This window comes from Coffea arabica, chromosome 3e, assembly GCF_036785885.1.
Source record: "Coffea arabica cultivar ET-39 chromosome 3e, Coffea Arabica ET-39 HiFi, whole genome shotgun sequence".
NCBI classification, from domain to species: Eukaryota; Viridiplantae; Streptophyta; class Magnoliopsida; order Gentianales; family Rubiaceae; genus Coffea; species Coffea arabica.
Window position 1 is genome coordinate 8,063,492 of NC_092315.1, and position 24,987 is coordinate 8,088,478.

At 37.2% G+C, this 24,987-nt stretch overlaps 3 protein-coding genes across 3 annotated transcripts; all 3 read right to left on the minus strand.

Moving 5' to 3' along the window:
* Positions 1-608: 608 nt before the first annotated feature.
* Positions 609-5,943, minus strand: LOC113737266 (uncharacterized). Its single transcript, XM_027264518.1, has 7 exons — positions 5,502-5,943; positions 5,270-5,386; positions 4,556-5,156; positions 4,242-4,381; positions 1,623-4,049; positions 1,424-1,517; positions 609-1,320 (listed from the first exon to the last, which is right to left on the minus strand). Exons 1-7 carry the CDS (start codon positions 5,941-5,943, stop codon positions 609-611), a joined length of 4,533 nt encoding a protein of 1,510 aa, XP_027120319.1.
* Positions 5,944-7,895: 1,952 nt separating this feature from the next.
* On the minus strand, positions 7,896-10,006 carry LOC140038629 (replication protein A 70 kDa DNA-binding subunit B-like). The gene is made up of 7 exons (XM_072083995.1): positions 9,758-10,006; positions 9,340-9,656; positions 9,155-9,233; positions 8,917-9,049; positions 8,640-8,800; positions 8,387-8,507; positions 7,896-8,284 (listed from the first exon to the last, which is right to left on the minus strand). The coding sequence occupies exons 2-7, from the start codon at positions 9,401-9,403 to the stop codon at positions 8,126-8,128; spliced, it is 717 nt and encodes a 238-aa protein (XP_071940096.1). The 5' UTR covers positions 9,404-9,656; positions 9,758-10,006; the 3' UTR covers positions 7,896-8,125.
* Positions 10,007-17,311: 7,305 nt separating this feature from the next.
* Positions 17,312-22,366, minus strand: LOC113737267 (uncharacterized). Its single transcript, XM_027264519.1, has 5 exons — positions 22,105-22,366; positions 21,923-21,982; positions 21,756-21,818; positions 20,749-21,666; positions 17,312-20,643 (listed from the first exon to the last, which is right to left on the minus strand). The coding sequence occupies exons 1-5, from the start codon at positions 22,364-22,366 to the stop codon at positions 17,312-17,314; spliced, it is 4,635 nt and encodes a 1,544-aa protein (XP_027120320.1).
* Positions 22,367-24,987: the final 2,621 nt, after the last annotated feature.

The following is a 24,987-nucleotide window of genomic DNA, read 5'->3' on the forward strand; positions in this document are numbered from 1 at the left end:
AACTCCATGGGGTGACTTGGCTAATGCAAAGGATAGGACAGATAAAGTATTGCAGAGTTTGATTCGTACCTGGTTATCAGAGAAAACAAATTTTTGGTATCTTGTAGGGGATTTCTGTGAAGAAGCGATATGCATTTTTTCCTGAACAGTAACATGCGCTGACCAACCCCTCATTTTTGGCTTGATATCAGCAATGGAAAGCAGATTCACCATTCTATAAAAAAAGGGGAAGCTTTAATGTACAATTCATGAGACAATGTAGTAATATAATTGCTAAAGAGAACACAAACCAGAAAATAAAGCATTTAAGGGAACAAAATGACAAATGGGGAAAAAAAAAACAAACCAGAAATAAATGCTACTGTCTAGCTAATTCAAGAACTTCATGAAAGACAACATTTCTAGTTTTGCAAACCTGTAAGAAACCGCACACGGTCATAGCAAACGGTCAAAGCAAACCGGAAAATCGGAGAATTGTTTTGTGGGAATTGTAAGGCATTTAATCGAGACAATGTAGTAATATAATTACTAAAGAGAACACAAACCAGAAAATAAAGCATTTAAGGGAACAAAATGACAAATGGGGGAAAAAAAACCAGAAATAAATGCTACTGTCTAGCTAATTCAAGAACTTCATGAAAGACAACATTTCTAGTTTTGCACTCAGTAACTACGTCTCGATACGTTGCTGGAACTATCAGTGCTTTAACTGCAGATGAACTTTTTGCACGAGAAATGGCAACGTATAATTGGCCGTGAGAGAAAACAGGTTCGCGCAAGTAAATCCCTACATAATCCAGAGTTTGCCCCTGAGACTTGTTAATCGTCATTGCAAAACATAACTTGACAGGAAACTGAGTTCTCTTAAAGGGGATGCCATTCTTTTCGCTGTCAGAAGTTTGGAGAGGAATCTTTGGCAAGAAAACTCTTTTACCGCGGTACTGACCCACTGCAATCTCTGCACAAATAGTGTTGTGGCGCAGCTCTCTACATATAAGCCTGGTACCATTACAAAGGCCTTCCATTGGGTTCAAGTTTCTGAGCAGAATAATTGGACAGTTCTCTTTCAAGATCAACTTATGAGGTGGTAACCCCTTTGGATTTAAAGAATTGAGAAAGTCTTCATAGTCTCCTTGATCTCTTTCGTTAAGAGTTCTGTCAGAACTTATATAAGTATGCGGATCTCTAGGAAATCTATCAATAATGAGCTGGTTAACATCATCAACAGCATTATTTGTTCCTGATAGAATACATCGATTAATCATCTGATATGGATCCGAAGAATACACATTCAGATCACCAAAAACAGATTCGATTAACCTGGCAAGTGAAAACAAAGTCAGAACAAAAAGTGAGGGAAAACTGAAAGCTGTACAATCATATATATACATGATACAAAAATACTATACAAAAAGATGTTCACCTGTTAAGAGAAGCCTCCTTTCCATCATAAGGGATTGTCATATCCTTACATAAAGATATTTTGCCATCTTCGTCTTCTGGTTCGCGTCCCTCACCTATCCGCAGTAAGAATTCAGAGAAAGAATGATCCATGACAGCTCTCATATTTTCTGATAAAATAATCTTCTACAAAGTAGTCCATAGATGCGAGTTGACAAAACTTGACAGAACTAAAACGTCTCTTGTTGCATCTTTAATCACAGGTAGAGTCTGCCTAAAGTCACCTCCAAAAACAACCAGCTTGCCACCAAAAGGATCATCGCATTCCATTATGTCTTTCAGAAGCATATCAAATGCTTCGATTGTTTCCTTTTTAGCCATCGAAGCTTCATCCCACAATATAAGTTTGGCCTCTATAAGCAACTTAGCGGTTGAGCTTTGCTTACTAACTTGGCAAGACTTATTTCCTGATATATCAAGAGGGATTTTAAAGCGTGAATGTGCAGTCCTCCCACCAGGAAGTATAGAGGCAGCAACGCCAGACGATGCAACAGCAATGGCTATATAGCCTTGAGAACGCAAAGTAGCAAGTATTGACCGATAAAGGAAAGTTTTCCCTGTCCCACCTAGCCCATCGATGAAAAAACTTTGTTTTTTTGGTGAGAAAACCTGTTTCATGATAGAGTTGTAGGCAAATTTCTGACCGGCATTAAGCTTCGAAGACAGTAGCAGATCCTCCTCTGTGAACTGAATATTCCTTTCAGTTTCAATTTCTTTTGTAATTCGTTGATCTAATGTAACACCAAGGTAGTCAGGAACCAAGTGAAAGTCATCCATGCTTTTACCCATTTGCTCCAAAAATTTACTGATCTCCTGAAGTACCAGCATTCTGATGTACTGAGGAGTATATCCAGTGAGTGAACTATTTTTTTGATAATCCCTTGATAGCTCAGACTCGTATCTTTCCCACAAGTATTTGGGATTTGACGGGGAGCAGAAACTTAGCATCACAGCAAACAAGCTTCTAAGTGAAGAAGGCATCTGAAAAGTAGCAGCCTCATCAAGGGTGTCTTCGATATATGTATCAGATTGTAACAGACCCATCTGGAAAGCGGCTTCTCTATAAGAAGCCATACGGACTCCATTAACAATCAACAAGCAGTCAAACGAAGTAGGGCCACAGATACAGGATAAAAGCAGTCTCAAGAAATACCTTTCTCCTTCTGCTGGGCTAACTGTCACCAATCTTCCAACAACTTTTCGACGCTTTCTTTTAGACCACCGTTTCTTGTTTGGGCTCCATACAAAAAACTCAGGAAATTGTTTGTAAAGGAGATTGAGTTTCTGAGCATCTTTATTTGTCTGATTCATATAAAAGAACTCAGTTAGCATCGTTTTTGAGAAGTCAACATCAGCAACTAAATCAGCAAGATTGGTTCTTCTGTGAAAAGAAACCATTTGCTCTCCAGGAAGATGAACCTGTAATGCATAGACACTCGGGGTCATTTCGTTTAAAGTAAATCGAAATATCCGCCAAAAAGCCTCTGCAGCAGCCACCCAGCGGCCAGACTGAAAGTCTAAAATTTCATCAACATCTTCAAAGGTATTTTCAGAATGGATATAAAAGCTCACACGATCATGCCCTTTATACACATATTTGTAAAGATACTTAACCAACTTAACAGTGGAACATATCTCTACATTCAAGTGGCAGTCAAACAAAGCCAGAAGATACGGACTGTACGGAACAACCCACCTATTATCCAACAAATGATTCCTCACTCTTACACAGCGACAATCCATCCTTCTTTTATAGTGAGGATAACCATCTTCTGTATAAGTTGTGTAGTCACTAAAACTCTTTGGATAATGGTTCTTGCACACCCCATCTTTCATACAAACATTATCCTTTTTTAATGAACCACATGGACCATGCATCATGTGCTTCATAACCAAAGAGTATAAATGTGGTTGCTTAGAAGGATCTGGTATTTCGGCCGAAACTATCATGTCATAAGCTTCAAGATTGAGGGGCTTATATTCTGGCTTTAAAATAATCAACATATGAGCATGAGGAAGGCCTCTCTTTTGAAACTCAATCACATACACACAGGCAGCCACTTCACCAAATATCTTTTTTTTTGTAACTTCAGCTTTTAATAATTCCAGCTTTGCTCTAAACACTCTTGAAACTAAATCAGGTCTATCTTGAGCCTCTTCTCCATACTTTAGATTGTCCTGTATTTCTTTCCACATCCTATTGCAAGTCATAGTAATGAATATGTCAGGCTTACCAAATCTCTGGACCAAAGACATAGCATCTATATACCTCCGTCTCATGTCCCTTGGACCACCAATAAAGGAAGATGGAAGATAAATGCGTCGCCCAACTTTACCGCCGTTAGTCTGACCAGAAGAGATGCTATCTGTTACACCTTTAAGAATCTCAGTTCTGATTTCTTTTTGTTTTTTCCTATGGAATTCAAGCCTCGAAGTCTCGATCTTAACATAAATATCCACGGAGAATTGCTGCAATAGTCTCCTTGTGTGCAAGAGCATTGAGGTGTCATCATCTCTGATCTGTAATTTGTAGCAATAATACTCTCGAGCAGAAATAGTTTCCCGTTTTTTCTTTCCCTCCTCAGCAACTAAAACAAGAAAAGCAAAAGCTAAGACCCTCAGTTCTTTTTTTAAAAAACTCAGGAATCAAAGAAAATATATATTGAAAGGACAACCTTAAAAGAATTTTAAACAAGAAAGAAAGAATAGATTGAAGTAGCAGAAAGCGATAAGCAAGCATAAAAAAATAAAAGAGAAAAACAGAATTTAGCGAAACTTACCTTCATTTTCCTTTTGAATAAGATCAATAGCATTTCCTATCTTAGGTAAAGCAACATGGCTGTGATCATCAGTTTCTTGCCTTTTTCTTTTGTTAGCAGTAGTGTTTCTTGGAATGCCGTAGTGCCAACCAGATTCACCTCTGGGAAACAATAGTGGGTACTGCAAAGAGTCGTAGCATGCAAAATAGTGTTGGATTCTATGGCTTGTATTTGCATGACTATAAACCTGTATGTTGGTGCCCTTCTCTAAGGTTTCACTATCATGCTCTGTTCATATTGCAGCGACTTCTGAAGCTGTTGGCATATTATATAACCGTTGGTCAAGGCCTGGGTTGGAATTAAGAAATATGCTATGGTTATCTAGATTAGGAAGCTCTCTTAAAGACTTAAAAACTTTGGTATAAGGATTCTGCTCAAGAATACCCATCAGAAGCTTAAGAGTACTCTCCCGTAATCTTGGGGAAGTATTGAGTCTCTGTGACAATTCTTCATCTTGATCATAAAAGTACAGCTGGATACCAGTAGCAGGGTGGCCATTTGGTGTGAGACTATTAAGAAGATGATAAATTTGACCTTGGACGCGGAAAGTGTAAACTCCCTGAGGATTTTTAGTCATTTTTCTATCATATTTTGCAGCAAAAGTGGTGAAGGCAAGGTTGTTATTATAGGTTCGTGCATTCTTGCGGAAGTGAATACACTCCTCATCTGTACCAGAATAAAGGCGGAAGAGGGTATAAGGCATCACAGGATGAACAACAGAAACCTCTCCACCTGAACAGCAAAAATTTGGAGGTTCCAAATGGAATCGATGAGCCCCACAGTGCTGACACTTTGGAGCATCAGGAAGGACCAATGATTCGGTTGGAATCTGCTTCAAGCGAGAAAAACTGGTTTTTTTGGACCTTCGTTGCCTACCTAACACCGCACCAAACAATATATTTATCAATTTATAGGGTAAAAAAGGAAAAACAATATAATCTGCAGCATTTTTAAGGCATAGCAACTTTATACTATAGACTAAAACCAACCTGTGTTCGCAAGTTGGGTGTTAACAACAATTTGTTGGCCACTACTATGTTTAGAAGAAGCACATGGAGCAACATTGACAATACAGGTTCCTTCGTCTACCAAGGAGTTATCATGAACTGGAATAACAAGTTTATCGAATGCCTCATAAGCATTAGAAATGTTTATAAAGAAGGAATGCAAATAAGCAAACACTGCTTTGTTAAGAAACATAGGATAGACTGAGCAGCGTACCTTCACGGACAGTAGCCTGGTTAGTTGAAACAGGTAAAGAAGACTGGAGTTTTGTTGATATGCTATCAAACAGATCAGTTAATTCATTATTGCTAAGAATTGGCTGCGGTTCAGAGCTGCATGGCTCAGGTACTGAACTATTCAGACATTGCCCTGTTGAAGGTTCCTTAGCAGAGGAACTACTGTTTTTTGGGGAGCGGATAGACTTGGGAACATTGCATACAGGAGTAGAGGCCTCAGTAGGGGCAATCTTTTTCAGCTTTTCCAAAGCAGTTAACTCTTTTCTGCATTGACGTTTTCTATTTTTTTGTTCCTCTGGTATAGGTGAATAGACAGAAGCCTCAGCAGGATGCATATCAGTTGTCTTATTTCTAGCATACCGCTCCCGTCTGCGCTGCAACAACTCATCCTTTTTCTCTTTTGGCATATTAGCATAATGCATACGTCTAACGGTATTGCGGTCCATGAAAGAAACTAACTATAGTATTTCATATAGTAAGTTAATAGATTAGAGGGTAACTATTTTTTTAAAGGGTAAAACACTAAAGGGCAGCTATTTTAAAATAAACAATTAGCAAACGAATGCATAAACTGAAACATATAAATGCATAATCAAAAGTGTTTCTAACTAAATAGGAAAAAGGAAAAGTCAACTGGCAAAGTAAAACTCAAAATAGCACAGCATCAGTTGAGACTAAGGCATGAAAAGAGAGAAATGAACTAAGGAACCTGATGGAAAACATAAACAGTATATTTCAACTTAATAATACCTGATTGTCTTCAATGGGTCAAAAAAGAACATGAGAATGGAAAAAAACAAGTTTCAGCAGATTCTCAAGTTCACTTGAACTATGGAGAGCTATCTGACAGGGAAAACAAACAGGAGAAAATGCATGTGAAAACAGAAAAATTATAAGTTGGCAAGCAATCCTCTGTCTAGAAACAGACACAGTCATTAGGGACATTATCATGGCCAAGTAAAGCAAGAAAAAGACTTAGCATGGCAGCTTTCATAGCCAACAAATAGATTGTTTAACTACTCAGTGGCTAAAAAAAAAAAGAAGTATGATATCAGATATACCATGTAAAAAGCTCCAAATAGAACAAGTTGAAATCGTAGCCATAAGAGGTTCATTGATAGAGCAGCATGGTATAAAACAACTAAAGCAAATATATGCAATAGGTCTAGATAAATGTGTCTAAATGCATAGATGGTAATAACAGAAATACTTTCATCTATATTCTATAGAGAATGAACAGAAACAAACCTGTGTTCTAGGTAGGATAAGTATATTCCTGATGAACAAAAAAAAAAGGAGAAGAATCTGCAGGATTCTAACCTTTTCGTTTTCACACCTAACCACAATGGATCACCTAGCAATATCTCCCGTAGCACATACAGCAGCCTACACCATAAATGGGGGGAAAAAAACAAAAGTATCAGCAGGTAAGTACAAGCTGAAATCCATGTTCCAGGGTATTAAATGACTGAGTAACCAAAAGAAGGGGACATAGATGCAGAAATCAGTTTATAGTACCTGTATAACTGCAAGGGAATCAGATTGCTTTACAGGAAAAAGCTGTCTAACTGCAAGAAATTCAGGATACAGCACCTGTATAAGATGGACATTAAAAACAGGTCCATTCAAATTGTCCTTTTTTTTGTTGTTTTGTTTGACACATAGTTGGTCATTTCTTGCAAGACGTTTCTTGTAGGTAAAACAAACTTCTAAATAGATAAAGCTATTTTTATTCTTTTTTGTTTTTCTCTAAAAAATTCTCAAGGTAATCAGTCTATTTGTATAAAGCTTCTGTAACCAACTACTCTACGGGAAAAAATTGCATTTGAACCTTTTCTCCTTGATTCCTTGAACTCAGTTAACCAGCTAATCTGTCATAACTCAAGAGTTTGCACTTTCTAATTGGCTTAGCAGGGAAATATTGATTACGCCATTGCTGAGAATCTTAGTCATTATATTTGTTTTGTCTGGAAACAAACAAATTGCATAGGGATCGAAATCCACAAAGAATACAAAGATACCCAAAATATACTGCATTTGTTCTGATTACACCAATCCTTTCAACCACAGAGGAGTTGATTCTTTATAAGGAAACATAGGCCAATCAATCTAGCTCCTTGAACTCAGTTAACCAGCTAATCTGTCATAACTCAACAGTCTGCGCTTTCTAATTGGCTTATGAAAAAAATATTGATTAGGCTATTGCTGAGAATCTTAGTCATCATCATTGCATTTTCTGGAAACAAACAAACTGCATAGGGATCGAAATCCACAAAGGATACAAAGATACCCAAAAACATACTGCATTCTTCCTGATTACACCAATCTTTTCAACTACAAAGAAGCCAAATTGTATAATAGAAACAAACAGAGATAGAACAAAAGCATGGCCCAAATAACATCTAAGCCATGAGAAACTCAGCATTGATTAAGATCTAAAAGTGCAAAATTCCTGAGCAGTTACAAGCCAAAAAACCAACTCCACTACAAATCTACCATAAGTCAGCCTAACGGAAATAGCCAAACAGAGTTTGATACATTATAGAATATGAGCCATACATCCAAAAGCAATCTACGGAAGCATATACTAAGATCTAAAGGGAATCAGGCAGCGATCGCTTCAACTTCATCGATATCATAGGAAGTGACAATTGTATAGCGAGCACCCTTTGTAGCCCTCACAGCGTGGCTCGAATGCTTAACATAGAACAGCATTACTCTTCCCTTAAGTGCATTTGCCACATGATCAGTAAGATGAACATTCTGTTGACAAATTGGAAGCAATGGCTCATTACCATAGGGAAAAAAACAAAGTAACGACATTAGGGACTAAAACTATATGTACAGCAAGGAAAATAACAGTACCTCTTGGTCAGCTTGATACAAACGGTAAGAATTGATACCTATCAGCTTCTCGGCCTCGTCCCCCATGGCAATTGCATTGACTGAACCGGTCTCATCTTTGATAGTAAGAGTCACACAAGCCCTTACATTACAAACACAAAAGCAACTCAACAAAACAAAGAGGCCTCAAAAAACAGCAACACATAATAAAAATCGCAGGAACAAGCTGAATTCTAAAAAAAACATAACAGAGGCTACCACAAGAGCACTATACCTAGGAAAAGTATAAATGTCTCGGCTGCAATAGCGGCACATAATACCCCAGCTTGAAGAAAAATCATTAGGAAGATAACAATGCGGACAGGCTAGATACCATAGCCTACCCATCCTATATTCAAGAGAAATTGTGCCTTTTATCCAAGCAGTACCTATGTCCTGTGGTGAGTAATATATACAGCAAGGGGAAAAGTTATGGTATACTAAAGGTAGGCATGAAAAAATGTACAGAGAAAGACTATATCGTCATTCAAAAAACATAATAGCGAACTTACAAAGTTGGTTGCCTGACCAATGTATGAGATCTGACTTATACGATTAGAAGCAACTGGGGGAAGCAATACATATGGATTAGCATAACTCCTTTCGTGAACCATTTGTGTGAGCTCCGAACTATTAGCCTGAAACCTAATCAAATTATAGCAGTTTGTTAAAGCAAAGTAATAATAAAAAAAAAAGATAAATAGAGAACAAAAAATAAGGAAACGATCAAAGAAGCCAAAAGCAACAGACCATGACCGCAAGTTCCCAGATTCTTGCACAATCGGCGAGACCAATATCACAGACGAAGACTGAGTTGATAATGATAGATCTGAACATTGAGAGATCAAGAGAACAAAGCTCAGCCAAAACCAAACTAAAAAAAAAAAAAGCACAGATAAAACAAGAAAAGCTATCTATAACATAAAGAACCTTACAGTTATCCGTAAGCACCCTAAGGCGGATACATATCAAAACTGGATTCTGTGCAATATTAGCCATTATTTCAGAACCTTCTACGGATTCAAACTCATTCCAGAGAGTCAAGATTATAGGCCTAAGTCTAAACACAGAAGGAAAAACAAAGAATACTCATTATTAGCCTGAATACAAATGATACAATCAATACACAGAGGGGGGAGAAAAAGCAATACGAACTCATAGTTAACAATAACATAGTCGCGTGCAACAGATGGCCCTCCTTCAAAATACACTTCTCTAGCAGGAAATGCACACAAAACAATTCCCATGACATCTGTGAATCCTCAAACAAGATAAATTCAGAGAAAAGCAAATGTATAGGCACAAGAAATTCAAGAAAAAGAGTGAAAATAACTCAGCAAAAAATAAAGCTACCTATGAAATTTTCTGTGTTAGCAACAGTATCACATGAAGCAATAGAGCGCAAACGAAAATAAGATGGGAGCTTTGGAGGGTCAACTACGATCACCTCCTCAATCACAGTTTCAGCAGTTAAAACCCAATAAAAGCGATAAGAACCAACATCCAAAGAACAGTCAGGTATCTCATGAACACGAGCTCTTGAAATGCGATACTCCTTGAACGGCACAAGAAGATTGGTAACACGATCAATGTTCTCATCGATCGCAAGTGCAGTCACCTTAACACCCTAAAATAGACAAATCCAAAATCAGCAAAAGAACAAAAGAAAAATAAACAAGAAATAACATAAAACTGTACCTGAAAATCAGAAAAAACAAAGATACGAAATCTCTTTGCTAGTCCACTGCCACAAGTTGTCTTAACGTGCGATGCCTCAACAAGTTGGACTTGAGATGTCCAACAAACCATGCAAGAATTAACCTCAGGCACACGTAACACCCTATCAGCATGCTCAGACCACATAGTCTGAAGAAAATAAAATGGAAGTATAAATGTAGGCATTCAAGCAAACCATGAGGCAATAAAAATAGAACTAAAAGGTAAGCAGGAGAAAAGGCAATCAAAATACAATGACAGGCTACAACCTGCAGTTAAACGAACCACACCAGGTTAAAATTTGGGAATGAGTCTCAAGACAAACAGGCATATTCAGCCATACTAAGCATTCTGCAACTTCAAACAGTAGGGAGTTTAACAGCAAATATTTTTTTTTTTGTTTTTTGGTTCCAAGTCTTAAGACAAACAGGCATATTCAGCCACATTAAACATTCTCCAACTTCAAACAGCAGGGAGTTTAACAGGGGATGGGTTTTTCTATTTTTTCCCCTGTGATAGACCAGTTCTACATTTTCTGTAGCAAGTCTTTTGTTAGTCCATTTTTTTTCCCGGATCTAACTTATGCAAAATAATAATGCAGGCCATCCCTCAACCAACAGCTCTAAAAACAAATAGAAAAGTTACACTAACCAAAATAGAAATCCAAACAAGAGGGAGAGGAAGTAAAAGGTAAACGGGAGAAAAGGCAATCAAAGTACAATGACAGGCTACAACCTGCAGTTAAACGAACCACACCAGGTTGGGATTGCCTATCTTAAATGATGATTCGTTTACCATAATCAGCAAAATTTAGGGATGAGTCTTAAGACAAACAGGCATATTCAGCCATACTAAGCATTCTGCAACTTCAAAAAACAGGGAGTTTAACAGGAGATGGTTTTTTTTTTCTGTAGCAAGTCTTTTGTTAGTCCATTTTTTTATTTTCCGGATCGAACCTATGTAAAATAATAAATAGAAATCCAAACAAGAGGGAGAGGAAGTAAAAGAACAAAGAAAAGAGAAAAAAAGATAAAAGGAAAAAATGAAGAGAAAAAAGGAAAATATGTAAGAGCGAAGAACAAGGCAAAAAAAAAACCCAAGCAGTAAACAAAGCTATAGCAAGCATAAAAGGGAAAAAAAGGAACTACGTAGAAGCCAAGAACAAGGTAAAACATACCTGAGCAGCACACAAAAAAATCGCAAAAATACCAGCGAAAAATGTAGAAAAACAGAGCAGCTTTCAACACCGAGGGACGAATCTCTCAGAAGCAAAATAATAACGTCCTTTACCCTGCAACAGCACTCAAGTAATTAGGAAAAAATAAGACTAAACATTAGCTTAGTAAAGGCCGGAGGAATAGGTAAGCAGACCCAACCACCAACAGAGCTAATGGTGAACAGAGGAAAAGGAGGAAAAGAAAGAAAACCTGGGAGAGAAAGCAGCAAGGCGAATAATGCTAGGAGAGTAATAAAAGGCCGAAGAGAATAATGCTGGGAGAATAAGCTCGAACCCATTAATGTTCCGGCTGAAAAGCTGAAAAAAGGCTGAAGAGTAAAAGGAAAAGTAGTACAGTTATTAGATGAATGGGAGCGACCAAGGGCAGACAGGACGAAGGCTAGCTGGATTAGTGAAATGGGAGTGACCAAGTGCAGACTGCCTTTCTGATATACAACAGTGCCGAACGTCATGGAAGAAGAAGACAACAAAGCTAAACAACAACACAAAACGCAAAAGAGGCGAACAACACAAAACGACGTCGTAAGGAATCAATGCTGGGAGAATAAGCTCGAACCCATAAATGTTCCGGCTGAAAAGCTGAAAAAAAGAGTACAGTTATTAGATGAATGGGAGCGACCAAGGGCAGACAGGACGAAGGCTAGCTGGATTAGTGAAATGGGAGTGACCAAGTGCAGACTGCCTTTCTGATATACAACAGTGCGGAACGTCATGGAAGAAGAAGACAACAAAGCTAAACCACCAGCGAAAGAAACGAACAACACAAAACGCGAAAGAGGCGAACAACACAAAACGACGTCGTAAGGACTCACGCACAGCGCACGTGAGAGGACGACGAAAACATCCACGTCGGAAGAGCTCTTCGGCTCTTATTCTACTTATGTTGATAAACTAGTTTTTGGGCCCTGCGCTAAGCGCAGGGCAGCCTGTGTTGGGGTGTTGGGTTTTTTGTGTGATGGGGGTGTTGGGGATGGTAAATTTTGTTATGCGCTGGGGGTGTTTAACAAACAAAGGACGAAAGGACATGGCTTACAGAAAGTTGCAAAAAATGAGTCAAAGACCATACTATTAAATGAGCGTGTTTATTGGTTGTTAGTTATTTACAAATAAATAAATATTAGGGTACAAAATTTTAGTGGTCTCTAAACTATTGGTTAGCTACCAAACTATTTTTTGTTAGTAATTGATCATTAAACAATTTAGTTAGTGAATTTGTGATTATTTAGTGGATAATTGCTTAGTAAGTGTGTAATTAAATTAGCAAAAATCAAGAAATAAATTAAGCATTATATATATACTTTGGTAATATACAGATAACAACGAATATGTAGAGACAAGAAGCAAGAAACAAAAATATGGTATACGTAATAGAATAGATAAAGAAGAAATGGTGTATATATATTCAAAAACAGCATGATAGATATTCACGTGAGTAATGACTAACTATCATATCAAACAAAATATGAGACCAGCAGGTCAATTATTTGGTTTCCAAGCAGAAAAAAGCAATTATATGTACATGTGCATTATATGCCATATGTATCGTTGATGATTGTATCATTTGTAATATAGTGACAAAAATCAAAGAAATAACAATAAAATATTCAATAGATATAGTATCAAATAGGAACAAATTTGCAAAGAGAATAACTAAAATGTTGATGAGAATTTGACTATTCATAAATATTGAAAACAAATAGGCCGACAAAATGAGGAAGTAGAGCTATAAAAGGAGCTTTAACCCTTGATATTGTTTATTCATGAAAGTTTTCCTATGGTAGTATGGATGCGATTCTATCAGGTATGTTTTTGTCTAAGTTCTTACTCCTTGAATAACAGTTTATATATAAGATTATGCTAAATAGAATAAATTCTATTATACTTACTGAAAACCTGATCATCTACAGATACGGCTTCGTCGACAAGACATCAGATTGAAGAGCCAACTCCAAAATTATGCTTTGTAATACGGCAGAACAGCACGTTGAATCCGGTACTCATTGAACCCATATTCATAATTTTTTTGTGAGAAATGTTTGACATAAGTATATGACGTTATGATATTTACAGAAAATTCCAATGTCGTTCTTTAATGCTATTCAACAACAAATTCAAACGACAATATTTCTGAAGCATGGACATAGGGAATGGCAAATCCAATTGCAGGGACGAGATTTGACAGCTGGGTGGAATGCATATATAATGGATAATAATATACAAAACTATTATCTAATTTTATTTTTATATGATACACAAAACAGTTTCGATACAATAATATTTAATGAACACCAATTCGAAAATTATTTACCATGGACAGCTGCTTTCTCAGCAACAAACACGAATCCATTTCCTGTGAACGGAGGTAAGACCATGTTTGTCTACAAAACTATGAACTGTTTGCATAATTAACTGTGTGCTAACAATTTTATCCATTCATCTATTTCAGACCCAGCTGGAGGTTCAGCAATACATAGAACCTATTTCTCATCATTAAGTCCGAACTTTCACCAAGCACTGACAAAAAACATAGCTTTTTACCATGTATACTCGATCGAGGACAGATTGCAATTGGTAATTTTGCCATTTTTGAGCACATTGATAAGACAGAGTTTTTGACAACATAAAACACATCAGATACATTGAGGCTATTTCTCAATTTTTTTGCAGAAAATTCCCAAACCCTTGAGACAAGGAATAAATCCAGAACGGACAGCAGTTCTTAAGCTCACTACAGGCTGCAAAACGATTTCAACGATCGTAGAAGGGAAATATATCACAAACAACTGGAATGTCTTTATCGAGGAACATGATATGAAACCAGGCCACATTATTGTATTTCTTGCCACTGCAAAAGCTGAATATACAGCTTTGATATTCAAAAACACGAATGTAGAAAGAATATATCCTTGGTACCACTGCCATTATACTTGAATAACTACAAAATTCAGATATGCATTCAGCTATAATATGTGAATAGACAGAGTTGTTCGTAGAATAGGTCATGGATATATATATGTTCACAGAACTTGCAGGCAGAGAGGTGAGGAAATCTGAAACATATTTTAGCAAAAGATATGCTGTAAAGGTATTAACAGAGATTGTACACTATTGGTTGAAAGGAGCATTTTTTATACAACATTAGATTGTTAACGATGCTCACAAAAGTTGCAGTTAGAGATACAAGAGAGGTGGAACAGATTGTGGCAAAAGATATAGTCTAAAGGTATTAACAGAGATTATGGAACGTTGGTTCAAAAGAGCTGTTTATTAGATAAGATTACATTGTTAACCTTGTTTTGGCTGTTTGCTATCTTTTTCAGGTTCCAGTTGTAGCTTGCGTTTAGCAGAAGATGTTGGTGTGCATGTGGTGTCTGTGGTAGTGATTTCAGAATCTGTCAGCTTTGAAGTTGGTGTTGGCTCTGTCTTGTTGCTTGGAGGTTCAGCAGATTGTTTTTCAGATGTCAAATATGTGATGGATGGACTTGTGAGAGTGCTGATGGATGATTCTTCATGTGGATTAGCTTCAATTGCAGGGACAGATTGTTGGGAGACAGCAACATATGAGGAGAGAAAGAAGCTTGGCAATCCCTGTGGAGTGGAACGGTTGGAGCTGGTCCTTAGTTGGCAGTAGACAGGTTGTGCAAAGAGTCTATCATTGATTGTTTGAATTGGAATTGTTTGTCCCTGCTGAGGAGAATAAGAAAAGAGAGTTTTTTTGGATTATTGTATATATTTCTGAACTATTGTAAAAATTTGTTTGTGTAATTTAGTGATTCTCACAGATGCTATCTGGTCATAGATTTGTGTTGCTGTGAGCCCAATTATGTTCTCAGCATAACTGTCTTGAACAAATGCATCCAAATGAGCTGAATCATCAGATATTTGGACAAATAGTCTGGCCCTGTGTTAGAGAATTTTTTAGTGTGTTAGGGATGACAAGTAATATACTAATGTAGACGGAGATGTATAATAGAAAAATGATATGTTAATATATGAAAATGGATAATTGTAGATTTGTGTGTTTATAGAAACATTTTTAGACAGATGGATAGATATATGTATATATAGATATAGAGATATATATATGTGTAAGTGTGATAAATAAGAGGTGTTTTTTGCTGTGAATGGGATAATGACTTACTTGGGGATAGGTTTTGTTTGACTCTTGTTACAATTGTGACATGAGAATTCAAAGTCCATAGGTGCATTGGTGGTACAACCACAGTCGGCACAGCTAGCAATATAGAAGTGTTGGCGAGAATTCGTAATCTGAATTGTTCCTTTTATCCAGAAATCTTTTGGCTGGTCATATATAATTTAAAGTGAGTTTGATACATGTCTATAATGGTAGTATTTGAATATAAAGCAAACTTGATGGTTGGAGTTAAGTTAGTGTATTAGCTTACCAGAATGTATGCACCAAGAATTTGTGAGATCTGTCGAATATCTTTTTCAGGTGGTGGCTTGATCTTTTGGTTTGCCTTTTCGTACAGTTTTTGTGCTTTTATCTTGTCAATGTAGTTCTTGTTTTCTTCAATCCTGTAGCAAGCAGTGGTAGTAATAGTAATATATTTACTGATTTGCATTATTGAGTCATGGTTATATAGAAATGTAAGTAATAGACAAGCAAGTTTGAGTGTGAAAGCATGCATACCATTCTGCCAAGGTGCTGATCTGTGGAAATGGGGGATCAAGGAGTATATTTGTACTTCCTTTGGTCCTGAGAGAGATGCCTGTAAGGATATCAAAGCTGTGTTAGAATATTTGGTTTGTAGGTTTTGTAATATAGAAAGAAATGGTTCTGTTCTGCAAAATGTACCATAAAAGGTGGTTACTATAGGCCTGAGAATCACAACAATTGGGTAGGTATGTGCAATTTGAAGAAGCTGAGCTCCTTCATTGTCAACAAAAGGTTCCTAGAGTGTGAGGATAAGTGGACGCTGTCTGTAAAAGTTAGAGAAATAGAATGAAAGTTTAAATCATTTCCTGTTGATGAATAGGTAAGATGAAGTGTATAAAATCTTGTTTTGCTTACTCTTCATTGACAACAATGAATTCTTGGATAATTGATGGCTTGGCTCCAGCAATCAGTCTTTGAGGTAATGCTTGAATGACAATGCACATGATGTCTGTTGAATGGTTAGTATTAATAAAAATGAAAACAGGACATAAACTAATGATTTATATAAAATAAATGTTAGAAGGGATGTGTTGTGTACTGAGTCTTTGGTCATCTTTGCCTTGATATTGGTCCAGGTCCCAGAATGAAGTGAGTGGAAAATACGTTGGTAATGACATTGGTAAAGGACTTGCAGCTGGTTGTATGAAGGACCTTTTGTCAAAGGTTAGCTGAAGAGGTGTTGTACCCATTTGGTGGCGGGAATCTTGAATTTTGCTGATATATGCACCACCAACGTAGTATGATGTCTGGAGCTTGAATATTTCGCCAATGAAAGCCAGGTCTTGTTGATAGATGATGCCTTGAACCGTGTCATTCTGTGAAATATAAATTGTAGGTTACAGGTATATAGATAGATAATGGAATATAATGTTGTTGTATAATTTATAGCAAACTTAAGTACTGGTTTATTGTATATGTTACAGATATATATGTACCTGATCATCTGCAAATAAGAGCCGTCGGTATGCCTTTGTTCTTGGAGTCGGGTCAAAGATTCTTGTCACTTCTATTACATAAAGTTTGGCAAACCATTGGCGCTGTTTCTCCTGGAAGTCTTTTATTAAAATGCATCTGCTATCCATGACTACAAGGTAGAGCGTGGGAGCGACAATATTATTGAGAAAAGTAAATGGTAATGTGAATGAAATGGGATCTAAAATGTTAATATAAAACGCATAATTTAAGAGAGGAGAATAATATTTGTGTATTATAAGCAGCAAGCGAATAAAGCTAAAGTTAAATGTTAATGATAGAAGCTAAAGAGAGACAGTACTTAAATAACACCAGCAATTGATAGGACTTCATTGTATACTATGTTTCTTGTAGAAACTCTGTCAGTCTGCTCATCTGGAGAGGGCTTAACTAAAACTCTAACATCATTTGCTGTTTTAGCTCTAGATAAAGCAACATACAACTGACCATGACCAAATACTGGTTCCTTTAAGTACAAGCCCACAAAGTCGAGTGTTTGTCCTTGTGCTTTATTAATGGTCATGGCAAAACAAAGTCTGACTAGAAATTGTGTTCTCTTGAAGGGTACTATGTAAATGTTACTGTCAGAACACTGTAATGAGATTTTTGGGATAAAGACTTGCTTTCCAGTATGATTTCCCACAGCAATGAGTGCATGGATAACATTGGGAGCGAAATCAAGACAGATTAGTCGTGTTCCGTTACATAAACCTTCTTTTGGGTTCAAGTTTCTAAGTAATATAATAGGACTATTGACTTTTAGAATGAGTTCATATGGTGGTAGGCTTGGAGGTTCTAATGAATGTAAAAAGTCCTCGTGTTCTGCTTGTTTGGATTGGTCTATAGTTTCATCATAACTTACATATCTCTGTTCTGTACCAGGAAACTTTGTGATCAGGAGGTTGTTTATCTCGTGCACAAATTCATTTTTGGTAGTTAGTATAGCTTTGTTAAGTGTATGCAATGAGTGTGTACCAAATGCTGTGAGGTCAGGAAAGACACTGGTGATCAGAGCAGAAAGTGAAGATTGATCATCAACAAAAGGTATTGTAAGATAGTGTGGCAATGTTATTTTCGAGTCATCAAAGGAAGGTAAAGTTCCATTACCAAGACTCAGAAGAAAATCTGAAAATGGTTTATCTAAATGTGCACGCATGTTTTCAACCAGGCAGAGTTTTTCAAGATGGTTCCAAACATAAGATTTTACCAAGCTGGCAGAAATGTAATCTTCTTTGTACCCTTTGACGACAACAGGTAATGTCTGACGAAAGTCGCCACCAAATACGATAACCTTGCCACCAAATACTGTATCTGAGTCCATTTTATCCCTTAGTAGCTTGTCAAAGCACTCAATAGCATATTTTTTGGCCATTGTTGCTTCGTCCCAGATGATGAGCTTGGCTTGTTTGATTAATCTTGCACTGCTACTTTGTTTGTTAACATTACAGCCACTGTCATTATCCTCATGAATTGGAATCTTAAATCGAGAGTGAGCTGTACGTCCTCCTGGAAGAATAGAAGCAGCAACACCGCATGATGCTGTGGCTAATGCGATTTGGCCTTTAGACCTGACAGTTGCTAGTAAGGCTTTATATAAGAATGTTTTCCCTGTTCCTCCTGGCCCATCTATAAAAAAAGCTCCTGCTATGTTATTGTCAATTCTATCGATGATTTTATTGTAAGCAGATCGTTGATGATCATTGAGAAGAGCAACTGATGCTGTATCTTCAGCAGAAACTTTGATGTCGAGCTCGGCCTCTATTTCTTGTGTGTCTCTTTGAATGGAAAATGCATCAGTGTCAGGGACAGGTATGTTGAAATCAGCAAGATGTTTGCCCATATATTGCAGGTGAGAGTCAATGAGCTGGAGGACTTTGAGTTTTGTCTGCTCAGGTGATAAAGACTTGTCTCTAGAAATATCTTCAGACAGGTATGGTTCAAATTTCTGCCATAGCAACATTGGATTAGGAGGTATTACATGGACCAGAATGAGAGCGAACAAATGACGGAGAGTATAAGGCATCTGGAATGATACAGCTTCAAGTAAACATTGTTCTGCACTATCATCAGTCTTTAATAAGCCTAGAATTTCTGCAGCTTCTCTGAAAGTTGAAGCTGTTCTGGAACCAATGTGTTTTAGACTTTCATAGGACATAGGCCCTCTGACATGCATTAGTAACATCCGTAAGTAGTACTTTTCACCTTGAGTTGGATGCACTGCAGTTACTCTTCCAATTGTGCTCCGTCTTTGTCTCGGTTCCCATATTCTGTGGGTTGCATTCCATACAAAATGCTGAGGAAATTCTTTATAAAGACATTTTAGGGCCTGTGCATGTTTATCTACACTGTTCATCCGGAAAAATTCTGTTAGCATAGTTCGTGACATTCGTTCATCTACTGCAAGTCTTTCCAGAATATCATCCTCATTAAAAACCATTGACTGTTCTCCTTCTAAATGCATCTGTAGTGCCATGACAGATGGATTCAAGTTACTGAGGTCGAAAGCAAATATTCGCCATGCTGCTTCTGGTGCACATATCCAACGTCCAGATTGGAAATTTTTTATTTCGTCAACTGCTCCATCACTCTCTGCTGCATTGAGCTGATATAGGATCTTTGAGTGTCCTTTGTAGATATATTTGTAAATATATTTAACAGCTTCAATTGTGGAACAAACTTCAACATTGATGTAGCAATCATACTTGGCAAGTAAGTATGGATTGTAGGGAACAACCCAACGATTGTCAAACTGGAAGTGACGAGCTGTGACAGTATTTCCATCATGACGGCGCATGTATAGAGGATACGAATCCTTGTTATGCCTTGTGAATTCAGCAAACTCCTTTGGATAGGCAAATCTGCATTTTCCATTTTGCTTCATACATGGGCTGTTTTTATTAGCTGTTCCACATGGTCCATGCAACATATGAGCAACCACAACAGAATGGAGGTAAGGGAAAGAAGCTGGATCCGGTAATTCTGCAGATGTAACTCGATCATAAGCTTCAGGTGAGTCCAATTTCCATCCATTTGCAAGGATTATCAAAAAATGTGCGTGTGGGAGGCCTCTTTTCTGGAATTCTATAACATACGTGTATGCTGCAACTTTGCCAAAAAGCCCTTTTTTGATAATATCATTTCTGAGCATCTCTAGTTTGGCACGAAATACTCTTGATGTTACATCAGGTCTGTTGTGTGCTTCTTCGCCATTAGATAAATGCTTCTTGATCTCAGGCCAAGCTGGATTACAAGTCATTGTTAAGAATATGTCAGGTTTTCCATACTTTTGAACCAGCGTCATGGCGTCCATGTATCTTCGTTTCATATCTCGAGGGCCTCCAATAAAAGAGGCAGGCAAATATATTCGTTTACCAATGTTTGATGTAGAGGTTTCTCCATTTGAAATGCTGTCTAAAATTTCTTGGTAAACATCTGTTCTGATCTGTCGTTGCTTATTCCGATGAAAATCCAGCCTTGCTGATTCTATCTTGACATATGTATCGATACAGAATTGCTGGAAGAGTCTCCCACAGTGCAGTAATAAGGATTTGTCAATTAGGCGCATTTGAAACTTGTAGTAATAGTATTCACGACAAGAGACAGTGCTCCTTTTTTTCTTTCTTTTCTGCAAAACTGGTGTAAGACAATGAAGTTGTCAAAAGGTATGACAGACTATGTGGATGAGAAAAAGATAGTAGCAAGGACTATACATAAGACATATCATATTTTATTCATTACCTGCATTCTCAGCTCTAATTATTTCCTCTGCAGAAGAACAATGGTCTATATGAATATCATGGCCCTGACATGTCATGAAATCTTGTACAGGCTGCTGATCTTTAAAAATTCTTTGTATGCCTTCATGCCATCCAGTCTCACCTCTCGCAAAAATTAAGGGATACTGTAACGTGTCATAACATCCAAAGTAGTGTTTAATGATTTGTGGTCTACCACTCCTTGGATATACCTGTATATGCTGAGAAGAATCTACTATATTAAGGTCATTTTCTGTCCATATGGCAGCGACTTGAGAGACTGTGGGAGTGTTATACACACGCTGGTCTAGAGAAGGGTGAGAGTTTAAGAAAACTTTATGGTTATAAATGTCTTCAAAGCTTCTTAAACTGCGAAAAAATGCAGCGTAGGGATTATGATCCAGAATTTGCTGCAGTTGTTCCAGAATAGTTTCTCGGAATTTATCAGAAATGGCCATCCGATTCGCAATTTCATGCTCAGTATCAAAATAGTATAACTGTACATTTGATGGCTTGTAGCCGTCCATTGGAACCAGGGGATTGAGAAAATGGTACATTTGCCCCTGTACTCTGAATGTATAGATTCCTCTGTCTCTCTTATTCAACTCTTTATCAGAATGAACTCCCAGAGATGTGAATGCGAACATATTATTATAGCTTCTGATACATTGGCGAAATTCAATTGCTTCAGGAGTATTAGCAGTGTACAGTTTTGCTAGCTGAGCTGGCATTTCTGTCTCAACTAATCGAATTTCACCAGAAGCACAGCAAAAACCAGGTGACTCAAGGTAGAAACGTTTAGCACCACAAAAAATACAATCTTGGACAACAGGTAAAACAGAAGGTTGAGTAGGAATCCTATCAATCCGTTGGTTTTTTTTTTTGACCTTTTGTTGATTACCTAAGAATGGGAGACTGTTCAATTAGATGGCGCAGATATAGATAGATTTATTGAGTATTTTAGGCAATAGATAGAGTTTTCGTATGTACCAGCATTTTGTTTTGGCATGTTGCTGGTCATTTGAGAGCTAGGAAACACTGTTTGTTGTTGAACTGGATGTAAAAAGTAAAAGATGGACGAAGGTATTTAGGAAGATTTGCACGAAACAAATATTCAATAGTGGGAGAAGTTATAGCAGTGACAAAGGTATAAATACCTCCATTACTTGGTCCATTTATGACATCACAGCAGACATGGTTGTTAGAATATGAACAGGCTGCATTATTGGTGGACAAAGATTCTTAGACAAGACATGAATATAAATTTTTTTAAGAAAATTGGTGTACTGAATGTTTTGTTAGATGAAGTATATATGGACGACTAAAGGAAGTGTCTTACTTGCTGAAGGTATGTCAGATGTTTTGAGGACATGTTCGGATGGCATAGGAAGCGATAGGCTTATGTTTTCTGAAGCATCAGACAGCTGATTCTCAGAAAGTAGCGATACTGGAGTCGATGATACAATATTGTTGCTTTGAAGTTTAGCTGGATTTTTAGTATGAACCATTGGGTCAAGTATAGACGCCCTAGCTTCCCTACGACGATGATTCTTGTGCAGACACATTTCTTCATACGAAGCATATTTTCGTTTTCGCGGCATGGTTACAAACAAACTATAGGAAAGCGATAAAATGAATAAAAATAATAGTTGCTATAATTGGATAATAAAAAATATGAAGCAGAAGCATGATTATATGGTTTTCATGTGTAAGTTACCAAAACATTATATACATTAGATAAGGATTACATGCATAGGAAAAAAATAATAAGTAAAAGACGTTCGCATGATTCTTAAGAACGGAACTGCGCAGCAAAAGCAAACGTATGATGGAAGAGTTATGGGCAAGAGTCATGTGCATACCAGTTAAGGTGGGAGAAAACTGGTTCGGCTTCGGAGCTTTGAGTGATGAGCAAAAGATAATGGAAAGAAATTGGTTTCTCTTACTGATTTTTAACACCTAGCAAAACGTTGTTGTTTGATGACCTGAGGAAAAATACAAAGAATTATAAGGCGAAAAAAAGATGATATGTAAAAGGAAGAAGTAAATGGCTAACACCTAGACAAATATGCAATAGATAGAATATTCATTGCTGGAACCATGGGTAAGATGATGAAGATGAACATGTAGCAGAACTATAAAACATATAGTAAAGAACAGAATAACAGCACCAAGATGGAAGTCATGGCGAGTGGAGAAGCAAAAACGAAGATGAAGACCAAGGAACACAGAGACGGCTATTGACTGGGTGGCTTTCAGAGAAGGAAAAAGAAACGGAGTGCAAACAGGAGCGGTACAAGAAAGAGCACGTGGAAGTAAACATGTATAAACGGGAGGAAAAAAGCATTAGAGCGAAAAATTCAAAGGCCATGATGCCAACTGTGGGATAGAAAAATTACTGGATAATCGGTAATAGAAAAAGAAAACATATAGAGTACAGAAAACGTATATAGTGGGGTGAAAAAGGATAAATATAAGTGACTGAAAATGGCTACTTGATAGACCGTCACTATCAGTAATTAATGAGCAACATGAAAGGGTGTGCAAGGAATCAGCAATTGAGATTGTTGTACAAAGTTAGACAATTGAGGGAAGGGTCCGTGAAATACACACATGCACAAATGTACCATAAGGGCAAAGATCTAAATAGGCACACTAAAGTTATATAATAAAGATGAATATTACAAGAGGAGTAGTCAACTTAATATTCGACAAGGGCAATAGAGTCAATAGGTTCTACTTGTATATATGTGGATTGCATGGATGGAGCACAAAGTTGGGAAGATGGAAACACTGAAGGCTGCAGCGGCAAGACAGATGACAAAGGCACGGTACAGGGTCATTAAAGCGCAATATCTTTGTTGGCCATTATAATAATTATAATATATAATATATTATTTCGTGATTCTAATAGCACAAGGAATATAGAAGGAGAAAACAAGCAACAAACTATTGCAAGACATATACGGTGGAAAGACCAAAATAGGCCACGAAGTCACGAGAATTACGGCCGAAACCGGGCCATGGATGGACTGTAGCAAATGGGCGTTCCCCCTTTTAGATATGTTAGATATAAGATTTTATGACCAAGAATGACTTTGATGAGTAAAATATGGGCCGTAGGTCTGTGGCATTATCACTTGTCATGAGTGGAAATGTAATCAAATCGAGTCGAACGTTGGTATTGCTATACTCGAGTTCGAGATTGACTCGACAATAGAGAGGTATTGCTCGAGCTCGAGCAGGCAACAGAAATGGAGTTCGAACTCAAATTCGAAAAATGATTCAAAAACTTGAGATCGACCTGATTATGCTCGATTTTCTTGTGAGTATGATTAAGTTCGAGTACTTGACTCGACTAAAAGAGTAATTCTGGTAATTTATACAACTCTCAAGCCTAAAAGGGTAAAATTCTAATAACCAAATATGTAATTTTTAATTAATTACTTTCTGCTCAATAAGGCTCGATGAGCCACCGCACTTGAAAAAACAATACTCAAATTTAACTTGAATAATTATTAAGCTACTCGTACTCAATAAAAACTGAGTGCTAGTCAAGCTTTTGACCAAACTACTTGCGAGCTGCTCACGAAGAGTTCAGTTCAATTACATCCCTAGTCGTGAGGGGTTTGAGTTTAGAGATGCCAAATGGGTTAGGTAGGATGGGACTGGATAAGGCATTCAGTGAGAATTACAATTCTTACATAGATATGGATTTTATGAAGAATGACTGTGAAAGTAAAATATGGGTTGTGGGCCCGTGGCATTATCACTTGTCAAAAGGGGTTTTGAGTTTAAAGATGCCAAATGGGTAAGGAAGGGTGGGACTGGATAAGGCATTAAGTGGAACTACAATCGAGCCGAGTCGATTTTGAATTTGAGTTAATTTACCTTAGTCAAGGTTAATTTAATTTATCCTTTTTTTTGGCCAATTCAATTTATTTCACTTGAACTTGAGTTTGAGTTACATCAGATCTAACTTAATCAAAGCTCAAACAAGCCCAATTATGATATAAATCAATATATGATATAAGTTTAGACAAAGGATGAAATCTCACATTAATACATATATACATACATATATATATATATTTTTTTTTTGAAACTCGATTAAGTTTGATTAATCTCGATGAGCTTTCGAGTCTCGCATGTAAGACTCAAACTTGAGCTCATTGTTATATTCGAGCTACTAAAATTCCACTCAAGCTCAGTTAATGTGAAC

What these genes read in the sequence shown, in the direction of transcription:
- LOC113737267 (XM_027264519.1), bottom strand. Translation starts at nt 22,366, where the DNA reads ATGCCGCGAAAACGAAAATATGCTTCGTATGAAGAAATGTGTCTGCAC. An exon ending in AAATGGACCAAGTAATGGAG is followed by an intron (nt 21,819 to 21,922) that starts GTATTTATACCT and finishes TTTTACATCCAG; the next exon opens with TTCAACAACAAACAGTGTTT. An exon ending in AATTAGAGCTGAGAATGCAG is followed by an intron (nt 20,644 to 20,748) that starts GTAATGAATAAA and finishes GTCTTACACCAG; the next exon opens with TTTTGCAGAAAAGAAAGAAA.
- LOC113737266 (XM_027264518.1), bottom strand. Translation starts at nt 5,943, where the DNA reads ATGCATTATGCTAATATGCCAAAAGAGAAAAAGGATGAGTTGTTGCAG. An exon ending in CCAGGCTACTGTCCGTGAAG is followed by an intron (nt 5,387 to 5,501) that starts GTACGCTGCTCA and finishes TTGTTATTCCAG; the next exon opens with TTCATGATAACTCCTTGGTA. An exon ending in AAGGAGGCTTCTCTTAACAG is followed by an intron (nt 1,321 to 1,423) that starts GTGAACATCTTT and finishes TTCACTTGCCAG; the next exon opens with GTTAATCGAATCTGTTTTTG.
- LOC140038629 (XM_072083995.1), bottom strand. Translation starts at nt 9,403, where the DNA reads ATGGCTAATATTGCACAGAATCCAGTTTTGATATGTATCCGCCTTAGG. An exon ending in TCTGGGAACTTGCGGTCATG is followed by an intron (nt 9,050 to 9,154) that starts GTCTGTTGCTTT and finishes TAATTTGATTAG; the next exon opens with GTTTCAGGCTAATAGTTCGG. An exon ending in TGTATCAAGCTGACCAAGAG is followed by an intron (nt 8,285 to 8,386) that starts GTACTGTTATTT and finishes ATTTGTCAACAG; the next exon opens with AATGTTCATCTTACTGATCA.